This window comes from Cryptomeria japonica, chromosome 10 (genome assembly GCF_030272615.1).
Source record: "Cryptomeria japonica chromosome 10, Sugi_1.0, whole genome shotgun sequence".
NCBI classification, from domain to species: domain Eukaryota; kingdom Viridiplantae; phylum Streptophyta; class Pinopsida; order Cupressales; family Cupressaceae; genus Cryptomeria; species Cryptomeria japonica.
In genome coordinates, this window is record NC_081414.1 from 664,718,865 (window position 1) to 664,736,292 (window position 17,428).

The 17,428-nt window shown below is 35.9% G+C and overlaps 1 protein-coding gene across 1 annotated transcript; it reads left to right on the plus strand.

The window, feature by feature from the left end:
- Nucleotides 1-11,958: 11,958 nt before the first annotated feature.
- On the plus strand, nt 11,959-14,209 carry LOC131073360 (uncharacterized). The gene has a single exon (XM_058009766.2). It carries the CDS (start codon nt 12,303-12,305, stop codon nt 13,398-13,400), a length of 1,098 nt encoding a protein of 365 aa, XP_057865749.2. The 5' UTR covers nt 11,959-12,302; the 3' UTR covers nt 13,401-14,209.
- Nucleotides 14,210-17,428: the final 3,219 nt, after the last annotated feature.

A 17,428-nucleotide genomic window follows, 5' to 3' on the forward strand; every position in this document is an offset into this window, starting at 1 on the left:
TCTCTGATATGAATGTACTCGGTCAAACAAATGCACTCGAGCTCTATAACCAGCCATGATGATCAAATACTCAGATAATATCACACAAATTGCAGAGAAAACCAAGGAATTACCAAAGTGCAAATGAGGAAATGAAAACCTAAACATCTCTATTTATAGTTCAAAATTAGGGTTTTTTTTGACACCTTGACACCCGTGGACTCCGCCAGCATAAAAGACCTTGTAGCTTACTCAGATGATCTCGAAATCACACGAAATTTCACACACTTGCTTGTTACAATAATATAAAAAACATGGTCTCAATTTTTGAAATTTCCAACCATCTTTTCCGAGGGGGCATATTTACACTATAGAGCAGTACCAAGGCACATTGGGGCAGAAATTTTTTCGTTTTCTTTGAAGACATTGTCTCAAAGAGGGGCAAATGTAGACACCTAAAAATGTCTCATTGATCATGTACTAATTATTCCTCTAATTGATTAAATAATTCTTTAATTATTTAAGTTAATTAATCATATTCTTCTAATTTCATATTAACTCATAATCTGACTAATTTTTCTATTTCTATCATCATTTAATCATTTTAACCATTTTCTAAATATTAATTAAATATTTATTATTTAATTAATTCTGATTAATTCCCCAATTTAAATAATCTTTATTATTTAAATAAATTACTAATTATTCAATTTCTATCTCTAATCATCTAATCATTCAACCCTTTTCTAAATATTAATTAAATATTTATTATTTAACTAATTATGATTTAATTCCTTTAATTCAAATAATCTTTATTATTTAAATTAAATTCCATTTCTAAATAATTAAATAGTTTCTTTAAATTATTTAATTAACTAATTAATTCTTCCAATTCCAAATCCCCAAATTCTAATTTCATTTAATTTTATTAATTCTTCTAATTTCATTTAATTTCATATTTCTTCTAATTTCTTCCAAATTTTCAATTGCATGTGCATGATTTCAAAAACCAAATTGAAAATCAAAGTCAAGTTCTAAATATATTCAAATACTAAATTGAATTAAAATAAATTCAATTATTTGAATTAAATCTCATGCAAAGATTAAATTGAAAATCTAAGTTAAAGTGCAAGCACATGCTAAATTAATTAATTCAATCAATCAATTAATTAAATCATTTATCTCTCCAATCTCTATTTCCATCTTCTAGTTAGCTTTTTCTAAATTAAGCTTTCTTTGTCATCTTCTTTATTTCCTCCAATCATTCTTTTTTCTTCCTTTAGTTAGCTTTTTCTCAATTAGTTGACTCAATTAATCTATTCAATCTATTGAGTTTCACTCCTACAATCAGCAGTTCAACTATCAATTTTCATGTGATCTCACCCGAGTTCCAGCTCCTGATCAATCTGTTCCACCTTTCAGTCAATCTTCTCCAAAAATCTATAAATCACGCATTCAATCCTCACAATTCCTTTGAATCACAAAATTCAAATCTTTGTGTCACTTGTAGGTTACCAGCACAATATCTGAGAGCCATCATACCACAGAGAAGAGAAGAGCAATGTAAGCTATATGCAATCTTGGAATAGGGAGTTTGATTTGAATGATTTTAATTCCTATTTGTTTGATATTGTGTTATTTCATTATCTTGTTTGTTAGGATTCTTTGATTATATAGGGATCCGTGATTTCCCTTTATTTCTAATTGATATTTTGAATAAGATGAATTTTACAGATGACAAAAATTATATGTATATATTTGAAGTATAATCTTATATTAAAAGTTGTATATTTTGTTGGTATTGTGTTGTCATTGATGTCAACCGGTATAGCATATTACCAATATAGAAGGACAACTGATATGGTAAAATAGTTGATGTGAAGTCAATGATATCAACTAGTCTAGCAAGTTACCGGTATAGTCTATCACCGGTAAGGAGAGGATGTCAATTGGTAAGTGATGTGTTGACAATGTATGGTTACTAATCGATGAGCATGTATAAACATGGAAAAGATAAATCAACAAAGTGTGTGGTTGCCAACTGACAAGCTGATGACTAGTGTACAAGCAGGGTGAGCAAGATGCTTAGAGGTTGATTATGATGAAGAGGTGGAATGTTATCAATAATCACATCAACACCGAAGGTGAAGTATGTACAAGTCACTGGTATACTATGTGGATGTCAATCATCAGGACTGCCACCAGATAAAGATGCAGTCATCATTTGAAGAGATGACTGACAATGAATGTGCCCCAATTGGATCACATGTGCCTATTTGAAGATATGCTACTCAAATAGGGAAGCCACACAAGTGTATTGCGGGTTGCAGATGGCAAGGATCCACTCCCACTGGTAAGTGGATCTTATCTACTTTTATGCATAGAATGCATCATAGTTCTCTGAGATAAGACTGAAGAGTTAAAGGCAAGTGATTTAAGGCTCACAACAGATCTACTGGTGATTAACTAAATATCCTCAGGTGCACAAGATTAGAGATATGCACCAGATCTGTCAAGTAGACATGATGTATTGCCAGTATAGAGATTGAAGGATATATTTGTCATCTTGAAAAACTGGTTGAGATGGCGTTCAGTCTGATGAAGAAGAAAGCAAGGTTGAGAAGCTGCAGATAGTGAGTGCAACCGGTATGTAGATGCCTCAGATGGAAACAATTGAAGGTTGATGACATGGTGCCATCAAGGTGCCTACCGGTAAGTATGTGAACCAAAAAAGAGAAGAGGCTAAGTGATGTGCTCCTACCTGATGAAGATGAGCATGAGGTGGATTGATATATTTGGTAACCAACAAAGGTGTTCCACTGACAGAGCTACCAAGTGCAGGCTTAAAGGTTGCCCGGTTAGGGTATAACTGACAGGGTTAGAGAACCGGTAGATGAAGCATCCAGTTATGTGGTTGGTCAGTGATCTTATCCAAACTGACACGAAGGTCTTGTTGAGGTGGATACTGATAGCAATGCCATGTGGAGTTGAAGAGGCAAGCATGCATGCACATGTTGATGTGGTGAGTTGGTGAAGTGTCTGTCAGTGAGGTAGATGGTGGCAGGTCAAAATTTATGTCGACTACGTGATTCATAGGATGTGTAGTAGAGGTTTATGGCTCGAGGTCAAACTGACAACAGAGATCTAGGACAGATTGATTGAGAAAATTGAAGTAGCTAAAGGAAACAACAAAACCATTCTTAGTGATCGACCAAGAGATCATTTGACAAATTAAAAGTAGATTGCTAAATATGGAAGGCGTGTTCTAGAAGGCACGACAATGGCGATGTTGATTGGTGTGTTGCAAATCATCAATCAAGGCGATCAGATCTAATGAGATCTAATTGGATTTAGTTTACCTCAAGGTCGATGAAGAAACCCTAGCCTTCTGAAGTTTGAATTGATTTTTGGTAGGAAGACTTGTTTATAAATATGCAAGTCTAAATCGATGAATGGTACTGCTGAATGAGAGAGTGGTGTTGTTGCCAAAAAAGTGAAATCAATCAAGTGCTCAACGAGACGAAGAATAAGAGAATAGGTATGAGAGAGAACAAGGTTGAAGAGTTCAACCGATAATAGTGAGGCAATCGGTAGTCTACAGAGAGTGGGTTGCAGCAGGAGATAAGGTTGTTGTAGTAAGAAGGCGAGCAGAGAACCGACAGTGAATTGGATAGACGATCCGATGAAGAGATTTGTAGAAGAGTTATAAAGTTCATTTGTAACAAGGCTATTACTTTTGTAATTGATTATGTTCATTGAAGATCACTGAGTTGGAGCTCGGTGCAGGGGTTGGTGCCCTAAATTAGGGGTTGGTGCTCTAAACATTGTAATCAAACTATCATTGTGAGGCTGGATTGGAGCAGTAGACTCCAACAACTTTTCTCACCGAGGTTTTTCCCATCTTGGGTTTTCCTTGTATATACCGGTGTCATATGATGTGCCTTTGTTTCATTGTCTTGGTTTATCTTATCAGCAGACCTACTAAGTATTAGGATGTTAACCGATACACTTACTTTGAAGATTAAGGATGGAGAAATTGGAAACCACTGATTCACCCCCCTCTCCGTGGTACCTCGTGTCCAACAATTGGTATCAAAGCCTAGGTTCCTGGTTGATAAGCTTTCTCTAGCTTGGGTAGATTTTGGCTTAAGGACACAATGGTCTGTTTAGTGTCAATCTTTGCTCTGGTATTTGATGGTTCAAACTATTCCATTTGGAGTTGTAGAATGGAAGTCTACCTGTCCTCATTAGGGTATGATGTCTAGATGTCTGTTGTAAATGGCTAGCGCTAGTAAAGTTTGTCCTCCTAGCGATTTAGATGCAGAAAGAAGAAACTAGTGTAATGATGCAACAATAAAAGCTATACTTTGTGGGTTATCAAATGATGTCTCCTCACAGGTGGAAAAATGCAGATCGACAAAAAGCTTATGGGATAGATTGAAGAAGCTCTATGGAAATGAGCCTACTACTGTAGAACCGACTTGTGAAGATAGAATGAGAAATGCATCTCATGTATCTGCAGATGATGAAGGCAGATTTGTTAGCAGCCGCAACAATGATGAAGAAGAAACTCACCTCTTCATGGCATACGAATCAGAAGATGAGAAACACACATCTAAAAATGATCATGCCGATCATTCCCACCAGCGAGATGTGTTTGATAGTGTTAGTGAAGGTGAAGAAGAAGAAGAAGCAGAAGTTGATTTTGAAGGAGAACTTGTAGGTGCACTCGAAGAACTTAGTAGAGTGAGGAATAGATACGAGTTATTCAAGAATGTTGCGATTGTGGAGCAGAACTGGTTGATTAGATGCCTTGAAGAGTCTGAGAAATGTTAACAAGAAGACACCAAGGTATGCCAGTGTAATGATCTAGGATTTGAGCTAGAAGTCAAGGATAAAGAATATCAACAACTGGTAGGAAAAATGGAGATTCTCCAAAACGACCTTGAGAAATGTCAGGATGAGCTCAAGGTAAGAATCAAGTTTGATGGCAGCAGTGATGCCTTGGACAAAATATTGAAAAAGCAAAAGCATGCCAAGGGCACCGGAGGATTAGGAAGTGGTGCTGGTGAATGCTCCACCAACAAGAATGTCCCCCATAATGACATTTTGTTTGTATCCTCAAATGGAAATAACAAGGGACAAACCTTCATAGTTAGAGATGCTCCCTGAAAGAAGGTAGATCTAACCACAACCGGTGAAGACATGGAGACAAGGATGAAGACCGGTGATGCAAGAAGGAGGAACAATGCAGATCCCAAAGGAAAAGGGAAGATGGGAGAAAACAACTTCATCGAAAGCAAGAACATGAGAAGACAACAAAGAGGAGCTCTCACCAGGAGAGGACAAGGAAATGTTGCTACCCACAAGACAAAGAAAGTGTGGGAAAAGAAGAGATCAGATGAAAGAGCTGTAGAGAATGGACAACCCAAGATCCACTCTCGAAGATTCACAAATGGAGATGCCAAACTGGTAAGATCACCTCATGTTTGACAAAATAAATTTGTAAGTAATAAGTCCTCCTTCTTCGGTTATTGCTTTTCATGTAATGGTTATGGCCATAGGGAAGAAGAATGTAGAAAGGGATCTATAAGGAACAATCTAGGATCTCATAGATATCATGCATATGAGCAAAATGTATCAAGGAGTAAATATGGACACAAAAGTTATAAATGCAAGAAGAAGAACTAACAGTTCTATGGTAACTAGAGGAACAATCATGCTTAGTATAGAGGTAGTTATATAAGAAATGAGCAACAAAGATCTGAATGGAACAAGATGAGAAGTGTTCATGTACATGCAAGGAATCCATGGAGACCAACAACTGGCTACAATGGCATAATCAAAAGAAGAAGTGTAAACTGGCTTAATAGGAGATCCCCCATTTACTCCTAAGACATGGAGGTTGTATGCTATTACAACGATGTTTGTAGTACAAGGAGAAATGAGCAGAAGAAAGGTACCCTGCTCCAAAGGCTACAAGTGAGAAAGAGAAAGAAACCAAGAAGGTTTGAAGGAAGAAAGAAGAAAGTAAGACCCTGGACTGGCACTGTGCATTCAATGCATAGGTGATATCTCTTAAGGCTTAAAGGAGATGCAGGATCTTAGGGGGAGTCTCTTATTGATCACATCATTCACCCCCTTAGTGGAAGAGGACACATGAAAGAACATGATGTTGTCAATAAGAAAGAAGAAAATGAGATGGCAAGTGTGTGTAGTGGCTACCTTGGCTACACACCTACAGATGAAAGATAGATCATTTCTACATATGTCAATGGATGGGATATTTGCAATTGGAATTAGATGCAAATCGACATAGGAAGTCAAGAGTTATAGGAAGGTGCTTCGGTAGTGATGATGGACCGGTACAAGAAACCGGTATGTGCATCATGTTACTGATGTGAATGCAAACAAGTACTTGCAGGTTATGTAAGACAATGAGATTCAGGATCACCGCATTAGCCCCGATAGCATGGAATGAGAAGTTTATGTCTCAGGTGGTGTTGATGAAGACTTGAATGACATATGTTGGCCAGGATCATGTCATAGGTTGTGGTAGATATAATGGCGCTGATAGATCATTAGATTGATCACATATGCACAACTCAACCAGTATAGGGTAAAGTTTGGAGCGCCGGTTTTAAACTTGATAGGAAATGAGGTCCTGAGATGTATGACTTAGGAGGAGTTCAAGTGCTCATGATGCATAACTGACATGCTTGAACTTATGGGTGTACTGGATGTATCAACTGTAGAAGATGGAAATTGTAGGAATACCCAAGAGAATTTCATGCTTACGGGGGATCCACTTTCCCAATTGGTAGCACTCATAGTACAATCACATATGATTCTAAAGAACAATCAGTATCAGATGTGAGTGTTGTAGTTTGACCGACGACTGGTGTATGATTCTGTAGTATGTCGGATACTACATGTGTTGACATCAATGCCAAAAGGGGAGATTGTTGGCATTGTGTTGTCATTGATGTCAACCGATATAGCATGTTACCGGTATAGAAGGACAACCGGTATGGGAAAATAGTTGATGTGCAGTCATTGATGTCAACTAGTCTATCAAGTTACTAGTATAGTCTATCACTGATAAGGAGAGGATGTCAAATGGTAAGTGATGTGTTGACAGTGTATGGTTGCTAACCAATGAGTATGTATAAACATGGAAAAGATAAATCAACAAAGGGTGTGGTTGCCAACCGACAAGCTGATGACCAGTGTACAAGTAGGGTGAGCAAAATGCTTGGATGTTGATTATGATAAAGAGGCAAAATGTTATCAAGAATCACATCAACGCCGGAGGTGAAGTAGTACAGGTCACTGATATACTGTGTGGATGTCAATCAACAAGAATCCCACCAGATAAAGATGAAGTCGCCATTTGAAGAGATGATTGACAGTGAATGTGCCCCAACCAAATCACATGTGCCTATTTGAAGATATGCTACTCAAAAAGGGAAGCCACATAGGTGTATTACAAGTTGTAGATGAAAAGGCTCCATTCCCACCGGTAAGTGGATCTTATCTACTTTTATGCACAGAGTGCATCATAGTTCTCCGAGATAAGACTGAAGATTTAAAGGCAGGTGATTAAAGGCTCACACCAGATCTACTGGTGATTCACTAAATTGCCTTAGGTGCACAAGATCAAAGATATGCACTGAATCTGTCAAGTAGACATGATGTGTTGACGGTACAGAGATTGAAGGATATATTTATCACCTTGACAAACCCGTTGAGATGGAGTTCGGTCTGATGAAGAAGAAAGAAAGGTTAAGAAGCTGCAGATAGTGAGTACAACCGGTATGCAGATGCCTCAGATGGAAACAGTTGAAGGTTGATGACATGGTGTCATCAAGGTGCCTACTGGTAAGTATGTGAACCAGAAAAGAGAAGAGGCTAAGTGATGTGCTCCTACCTGATGAAGATGAGCATGTGGTGGATTGATATGTTTGGTAATCGACAAAGGTGTTCCACCGACAAAGCTGCCAAGTGCAGGCTTAAAGGTTAATTGATTAGGGTATAACTGGTAGATGAAGCACTTAGTTATGTGGTTGGTCGATGATCCTGTCCGGATCAACATAGAGGTCTTGCTGAGGTGTATATCGATAAAAATTCCACGTGGAGTTGAAAAGGAAAGAATGACTGCACAAGTCGGTGTGGTGAGTTGGTGAAGTGTCTGTTAGTGAGGTAGATGGTGGCAGGTCGATATTTATGTTGGCTGCATGATTCATGGGATGTGTAGCAGAGGTTTGTGGCTCGAGGTCAATCTGACAACAAAGATCCAAGATAGACTGATTGAGTAGATCGAAGTAGGTGAAGGAAACCACAAAACCATTCTTGGTGATCGACCAAGAGATCAACCAACAGATTAAAAGTAGACTACTAAATATGGAAGGCGTGTTCTGGAAGGCACGACAATGGTGGTGTTGATTAGTGTGTTGCAGATCATGAATCAAGGTGATCAGATCTTATGAGATTTGATTGGATTTAGTTTGCCTCGAGGTCAATGAAGAAACCCTAACTGCCTGAAGTTTGAATTGGTTTTTGGCGAGAAGACTTGTTTATAAATATGCAAGTCTAAATCGATGAATGGTGCAGCTGAATGAAAGAGTGGTGGTGCTGCTGAAGAAGTGAAATCAGTCAAGTGCTTAATGAGAAGAAGAAGAAGAAGAGACTGAGTGTGAGAGAGAACAGGGTTGAAGAGTTCAACCGACAACAGTGAGGCAACCAGTAGTCTACCATTGAGTCTGAAAGAGGAGAATACCGGTGGTGATAGAACTGATAGAGAAGAGTCATAGAAGATTGCAAAGAAGGAAAGTTGAGAACCGACAGGAATCAGATGGTAGACATCTGACTAAGTCATCAAGACCAGTGGTGGAAAGAAGCAGTGTGACAGTGAGAACAGAGAACTGACAGAGAGAATAACCACTAGAGAAGGAGAAGAGGGAGAACCAGAAAGGGTGTAGCAGAAAGCAAGGTGCAACAGAGAGTGGGTTGCAACAGAAGATAAGGCTGTTGCAGTAAGAAGGTGAGTAGAGAACCGATCGTGAATTGGATAGAGGATCCGGTGAAGAGATTTGCAGAAGAGTTACAAAGTTCATTTGTAACAAGGCTATTACTTTTATAATTGATTATGTTCATTAAAGATCACTGAGTTGGAGCTCGGTGCTCCTTGGGTTGGTACCCTAAACATTATAATCAAACTATCATTGTGAGGCTGGATTGGAGCAGTAGACTCCAACAACTTTTCTTACCGAGGTTTTTCCCATCTTGGGTTTTCCTTGTATATACTAGTATCATGTGATGTTCCCTTGTGTATGCTTGCATTTCATTGTCTTGGTTTATCTTACCAGGAGGCCTACTAAGTATTAGGATGTTAACTGATATACTTAGTTATAAGATTAAGGGTGAAGAAATTGGAAACCACTGATTCACCCCCCTCTCAGTGGTATCCCGTGTCCAACATATTTAAATAAAGTATATTTATTTATTATTGTATATATTTGTTAAGTTTGAACTAAGGCATTTGTTTCAAAATTTGAAATTACTTAAACAATTTTTGTTGGTAATCTTAGTGAAAAAATCAATCTTTACACATGGTGGCCCTTATTGATAAGCATTGACATGTGAGAGGTGCTTGCAATATCGAAGACATAGGAAGATAAGCAAAACACACAATTGCTATGACATTTGATAGGGAGAATTTTGAGCATCCTTTTCAAAGGGAAAGAGATAATGCATGAAAAGCTCAAAAAAATAGAGTTAATGACATTGATGTTAGTTGAACAAAAAGAAAAAGAAAATTAACCTAAAATTTAAATTATATTTATATATTTGAAGTATAGTATTATATTAAAAGTTATATATTTAAATAAAATATATTTATTTATTATTGTATATATTTCTTAAGTTTGCATTAATCTATTTGTTTGAAAATTTAAAATTACTCAAATAATTTTTGTTGGTAATCTTAGGGAAAGAATCAATCTCTACACATTTTCATAGGAAGTATATAGTACAAGCTTGACCTCAACCCTATGATATAATAGACTTACTAAGAACCTTTCAACTTAACCAATAGACCAAATACCCATTGACAACAATATTAATTTATCCTTCATCAAACCCAAAAAAACTTAAATTACATATAAAACAAAATCCTCTCCAACGAAAAATGAGTAGCACCCAAAGTCGCCCCCTTTACAAATTACATGAACACCAAGTACCCCTAAATTGAAGGAAAAATAACCAAAAAGAATATAAACTGCAAGAACCATTAATTAACATCCCATAACACACATGAATTGGTGATTGAAATGGTCCAAGTTTTGCCACTTGTCTGGACAAATTGGTGGTCTCCTTTGCTGATTGGGACAATTTTATACTTGTAAAATTGTTCAGCAATGGGCTTCTTTTCCTTAATATTCAAGAGAATGTTATAGATGGGATGCTCGATTTAATTGGTGCTGCTTTGGGGCTGGCATTTTATGGTGTTGCAGTTTGACAACTTGTTTCAAGTTTGTAGCAATATTGATACTTTCATAGTTTCTATTTTGTTGCAGCTTTAAACTTTTCAGGCTCAAGTTTTGAGAGTTCTTACAATCTACAATTTCGTCCTTGTTTCTTCTCCACAAGATAACATCGAAGCTGCAACAATTTGATAGAATGTTGATGACATAGATATAAAAACAACTCAAAACACTGGGCGAATCATGAAGGCTTTTTGTTCTATCTTCCAGATCATAGAAATTTTCAAATGCTGGTTGGAATGTTCAATGGAGTTTGATGTGATACATAGAAATCAACATGTTTGAAATATTTTCAGTATTTTGTAATGAATACATATAGCAGATGTTAAACCAAAATCTGTAACCTCTTGCCAACATCTTCTATGCTGATGCAAAATGTCATGTGCACTGATTGACAAAAGGCCTCAAAGAATTGTGGTCTTATTAGTACTTGTCGTTAGGTTAGTACTATTGCAATCGGCTGCTCTCCATTTTGGTTAACTCGCTATTATTCAATTGTTTCTCCACCAATTAGACCTACAGATTTTTGGTTTTCATATATTTTAAAAAAAATTTATAAGGTTAAGATGCATAATTTTTAAGTTTGTAAATGATAGAAATTATTCTTCTCCAATCTAATTGGCTTGAAAAATTTGCATCTTATTATCGGATTTCACGGATCCACTATCTAAATGAATTTTTTTAGGCAACTTTTTAGGTACGTTAACATAAAATTTGGTATGTTTGAATTTTCTTATGAAATTTATTTTAGGCATCTACCAAACAAATATTCAACAATTAATTTTGACTCTGTATTTAAATCTTTTAAAGTTTTATATAAATAAATAAACATATATATAATATAAATAAGCATAAACTAATAATATAGTTTTAGTTTTGTACAAACCGAGTTGGCCTAATGGTGGAGAACTTGTACTCTTGAAATAGAAGTCACAAGTTCAATTTCCACCAAGGGGGTAGGGTCTGTACACCTTATCGACTTGTCATTAACTCCTTAATATTGAATTGCTTTTTCACTAATTATATCTCTAATTATATCTGAATTTAATAATTTACATCTTATTACCTAATTTTTTAGGAGATTATTATGTATTAAATTTAAGATTTAATTAATTTTATAATTAACATTTAATTAGTAATATATTTAGGATTCAAATAAGAATACAACTTAATTAAGATTCAATTAAAATTAAGTTACAAAATTATTAATCTCTTCTATTGCTAACTACTAGCCACTGTGTGGCTTGAGATTCACTCAAAATCTCTCACCGTGCATATATGTAACCTTGTAACCTTTTATTATAATTAATAAAATTCAGGGTCTTGCCTTTTATTTAAAAATAAAAATAAAATATCCCACGACGCACGAATAACTACAAAACAGCAAAGTGGACAGGTAGTGGAATCCACAATTAAAGCAGCCGTTACATGAAAACTTCTCTAAAGAAAATTAGGGCTTTTTATTCTCATATGTGCAACTCAACTAAACCTCTGATTGCATCCAAAATATAATTCCTGAAACCAGAAATTAGCAATGGATTACTCATTTTTTCAATTTGGCGATCAGAACAACAGTGATTTGAAACTACAGATAATCTGCTCAGATGGACATCCATACGGTGTAATCCTCTTTGTCTGCATTCCCAAGTTTTGAAGGAATCAAGTTATTTTGAAGCCAGTCTTTCTGAACGCTGCTCTACAGACAGTTCTTCTTCTGAAATCACTTTAAACATTCCTCCAGATGGCTCTATTGGAAATTACATCGACTGTATTCGTCTCATGTATTCATTTCACTGCCAAAGGCAGCTTTCTTTCACCAATGTAGATGACGCCCTACGCATTTTACCCATAGCTTGTGAATTACTGTTTAAAGAGGGAATTCAAGCGTGCATGGAATATTTGGAAGCAGTTTGTTGGACTCCTGAACAAAAGCTCAGAATCCAAGCTCTTCTATCATCTTTGCAGGTAAATATTTCCACTGATTTAGCGGAAAGACTTAAAATATCTAAATCCGTTTTTGATGAAAAACTAGAGCTCTTAAAAAAGATAGTACCCCAAATGCTTTCTGAAATTCTTAACAAGCCCTTTGTTCCGAACGGCGTGCCTCTGCGACATATGCAAGAAACAGTGGAGAAACAGATAGTTGCATACTTTGAGGAAGATATCCATCCGGCCATTCAAAACATATGCAGTGATGCTCTTTTGAACGAATTTAGGAGGAGAATTGAGGGTATTAAACGTGGTTCCTCTATCAAAAGGGATTCTGCTTGTGAATCTCTTCTGTGGTTGTTGGACTTGATTAAGCTCTGTAAAAGGGATGTATTTGAAGCTGCATTCACAATTTTTGTTGAAGATAAAGGCATTGTCCACACATTAGCAAAACCCTCCAATTTTTGGCTACTTTATATTAGTAAGACATATCGGTATAGCTCTTTTGAAAAACTAAATCATGATCAGAGCTTTTCTGATTCAGACAGGTCATGTTCGAGCCGTGTGCTAGAAATTTTAGTCCATAGGTTTCTGGACGCTCTGGCAAATGGAGATTTAATTATTCCCAAACTGAAACGTGTTTCTTTTCTGATAAACTGGGTGCCAGTTATAGCACATCTTATTTGTAGGTATGCCTGTGAACACAATGCGCGTGAACTTATTGATTGTAGTCCCGTTCGGGGTTTGAAATTCTCCGAGAGATTTGAAGGAGGAGTGACTAAAATATTAGCAAGCCTTCCTCTCCGTGATCAAAGCAAGATTCTAGACTCTTTTTCTGATACAGCTACGAAATTTCAAACTTGGGAGGGGGGAATCTTCCGTTGGTGGATTAATGCGATATGGATGGCAGTCATGGCTGCTAATGGCAACCACCTTCAGATAGAGTAGCGAGTTTTACTGGCATTTCAGTTTCCAATATGCATAAGATCAAGTTGGTATTTGATTAATAGAGAGATTGTCATAGAAAGAGTTGCTGATTAAGGTCTTATGAGTTGTGAATTGGGAGAAAACTGAAGAAATTTCCCATTCCCCTGCCATTTTCTAATTCACTGGGGGTTTTGATGTATATGCTGAATATTGTAAGATGAGTTTTTCCTGTTTTCAGTAGTTTTGTCTCACCGTATGTTTTCCCATTACAAACAAATGTGAATAACTATGATGTTATCTTAGGCAATTGTCTAGCAGCTCAAGCTTATCATGCAGATATTGATCACTGCGGTTGTAAAGATAAAAGAAAAATTTGACTTAGGTGATCCGTGTATTAAAGATGAGATATACTCATACTTAACTCTCATGACGCGCAAAAGGCACTTCATGCAAGTACAACATGCCTGTCCTACCCTTGGATGTATGTTCCCCGGTCTTTGCTCTCTTATCTACTTTTTAATAATTTTGCTGTTATTGTCTCTGCTGATTGAAGATGCAAAAACCAATCCAGTTGACACCACTGTCCTTGATGCACTTCAAAGAGCTAAAAAATGCACAAATAGATGATAGGCAACATGAATATATTCTCAATCATCTTATTTCAAAGCTTACGGTTTCCATTTTAATTCCCAGTCCTCTGTTTTTTCCATTTGCTATACATATATACTTAAGTTTCAAACCTAGACTAGATATTGCTGAAATGCCAATTACAAATTTATCATCAGTACTGTTATGAGGCCAGAAATCAAACGGCAAAGATGGTTGAAATCAACAGACACTTATACTTATTAAACCACATTCAGCTGATTTAGGTGATTTTAATCAACACATATTAAACTCTTTCAAGAGTATAATGTCTGATGCTATTCATGGACGTAGCCTTAAGTCGATATGCTTTAACATGTTGCATTCATAGCATCAGAAATGAAGCAACAATTTAAAAACTATTGAATGATGGAGTATTTAAAGCTGCAAATTTGAACTTCGGCTAACTTTTATATACCAGATGTAAATCTAAAACCAATTTTACAGCAGCCATTTTTTGAACTTTAGCTAACTTTTGGATACCAGATGCAAATCTGAAACTAATTTTATGGCACCCATTTGAATACCATACTAAAACTATAAAACATTGGCCAGAACCATAAGCCCAATTGTTTACCAAAGACATAAAACTTTGAATTTCATACCTGTCTATTTCAATCTGGGATCACTATGTTTGCATCACAATATGGACACCAAAATGCAACGCATTCTAGTATAGAACTCTCTTGACAAGAACTTTTTTTTAGCTTGAGCACAATATCAGCCACATCGTTTGATGAGGCCTTCTGATTTACTACTATTTAACAGTAGTTTATGCTGGTTTGGGGCTTGGAGATACTCCTTGTGTGTTGTTCTTAGCCATATCTTTCAATCCAAAGGCTGTATTTTTCAGTAAAGTGAACAACCAGAAGCTAAAAACAACTCTTTCTTCTTAATTATTGCAAACTGCATAGTTGTTCTGATCCCAAATAACTAAGTCAGGATTATGGACTTATTCTCCTTTAACACAAACTCACAAATGTATTATGAAGCATACACAAGAAAACCCTAACATTTTGAAGCTTAAATGAAATCCCTAACAACTTGAGGATAGGTACTAAATTCTTTAAATGGTTTTACCCTTAATGTTACCTCAGAAAAACACAAAAAAGGGTCTTACAAAGCCAGTAATTTTGAAATATCTAGGTTGTGGCATACAGAAGGCTAAAGTAGATTTCACTCCCTGTAGCAGGATAAATATAAGCCCTAAGCCCTGACCTTGAACCACAATAATTCCCGAGATCAAAATAATACTTAAGAATGATTTGATGTTTGCATTTCAACAAACAGATGGGGAAAAATTCACATAACCATATTATTTAGAGATCTAAGTTTGAGATAGAAAAGTAAAACAATCCATAAGTGCTAGGTTAGCATAGAAGTTGGTGGAAAATATCTTTCTTAATTGAGCAAATAGCAAAGAATGGATTGGTTCAACATTGACAAATTTGTCATACAACAAAACAAATTGAACAGAAACCATATTCAATTTGGAGCACATACCTCAAAACCCTTGTTCCAAAAGCGGCCGCTGAAGTAGTTGCCATTTTTAGTGCATCTTGCAACTAAAACAAACACACAATCTATACACACTAATGTAAACACGGATATCAAAATCCTCCGCTTAATGTGAATTCTGTCTGAATATTCGAAAGAGGGTCCTGATTGAGTTGCTCTAAATGTTGATCAAGGTTGAGCAAGGCCAAGAAAAAAGATTGAAATATAAAATCGTATAGAAATTTATTTTATATACATTTGCTGGTTAAGTTTAGTTTTTTTCTTTTGCCTTTTCCTAAGGAAATATCTTGTACAGGAGAGGGATTCTTCCAAAAGCTTAGCCGTTCATACGAGGAGGTGACATAAAATCAAACAAAATTCTCCAATCTATGGCTTTTTTCCTGTCAGAAAACTTCAACTTTTTCACAGAGAAACATCCAAGACTTTTTTTTCTCAGAGATGCATGAAATCTATTGTTTTATCAGCCAGACTTACTTGTACAGGTTTGAGCACAAAAGAAGCAGCAGAAAACAGTGGTGAAGAAGAGGCAGAGCATGCTCGACATGTATGTAGAATGTGGGAACATAAAGAAGGTATGTGGACTGTTTATATGGTACATGCAAAACTGTGTTTCTACCAACCGAATGTGTGCAGGCCATGCATCATTCGACAGTCTTCCAACTGTTGGTAATCCCAAGACCTCCGTTTTGTTGGCCTTGCTTGTCTTTGTGCATTCTATTGTTTTGGGAACTGGAACACTTCTGCATCATCCTGCCAAAATTAAAATTTTCCAATCAATCGTTAATATTTGATCACCTTTTTGTATCAAAGATTACATTAATATTTAGCAAATTGAACAATGTTATTGGCTGTTAAAAACTTGTTTAACTTGTTTAAAGCACCGTTTAAGTGGGAGCCCTCCTATAGAGTTCCATGGCAGGAACTAATAAATAATGTAATGACGTACTATTTGGGTGCTACTGCTATACCCTTCTCATTGCATCGATTGGGTTCTTGATTAATTGAATTCCATTCCTTATTCTATTATAGTTCATGCTTCTAACAAAGGCATGTATTTATTTATTTTAATTGTCAAGGTAACCTTCATGCCTATCATTAGCTATCCTTTCACAAAAATTGATTCATTGCAAGCTACCCCTGTTTCTTGTCATTGACTCAATTGCAAGCTACCCCTTCTTCTTGGTACATCCTGATATCTTAGATTTTATATGTCATTCAGATATTAAGTTCACTTTCCCAAGTAGTATAAGTTTGCACGTATGCATTTCCAGTTACCCTGCAGCTAGCACAGAAATGTATCATCAGTGGAGCTTGAATGTATCTGCAGCCATTGTTAACAGAGGATGATTTCAAATTATCGAAATTTCTGTATATCCTCATGGTAGCCTAGCTTTGGGATCATATACAACCAATTATATGCTCTAAAGGGTAAATATACAATTTGGAGAGCATTCATAATTTAATTTTAAGTAATGTAATGGATAAAGATAGAAGAAATGAATTTGATATGTTTTTTATTTTGATGACCTAGTTAAAAAACATAGCGTAGATTTGCTTTCTATATAAACCTATAGTTTAAATTTCCTGGTCAAATTTGTGGGTTTAGTCTTTTTTACAATTGTATGTCTAATTGATTCATGATGACTATTGAAATGGGTGGAGTCAACCAAAATTTAATTTGAATTTTAAAATTTTAAGGGTCAAATTTGTGACTGATGAATCACTTCACATTTGTGGGTTTGACCTAGGAAATAGGATGTTAATATTTGTGCAAGGAATAAATGTTTGATAATAAAGAAATAAATTAAGGGAAATTTTGTAGATGTAGAGAAGGTTGAACATAAAAGAGAATGTGGACAAATGTGAATGGTTAAAAGATAAGAGAA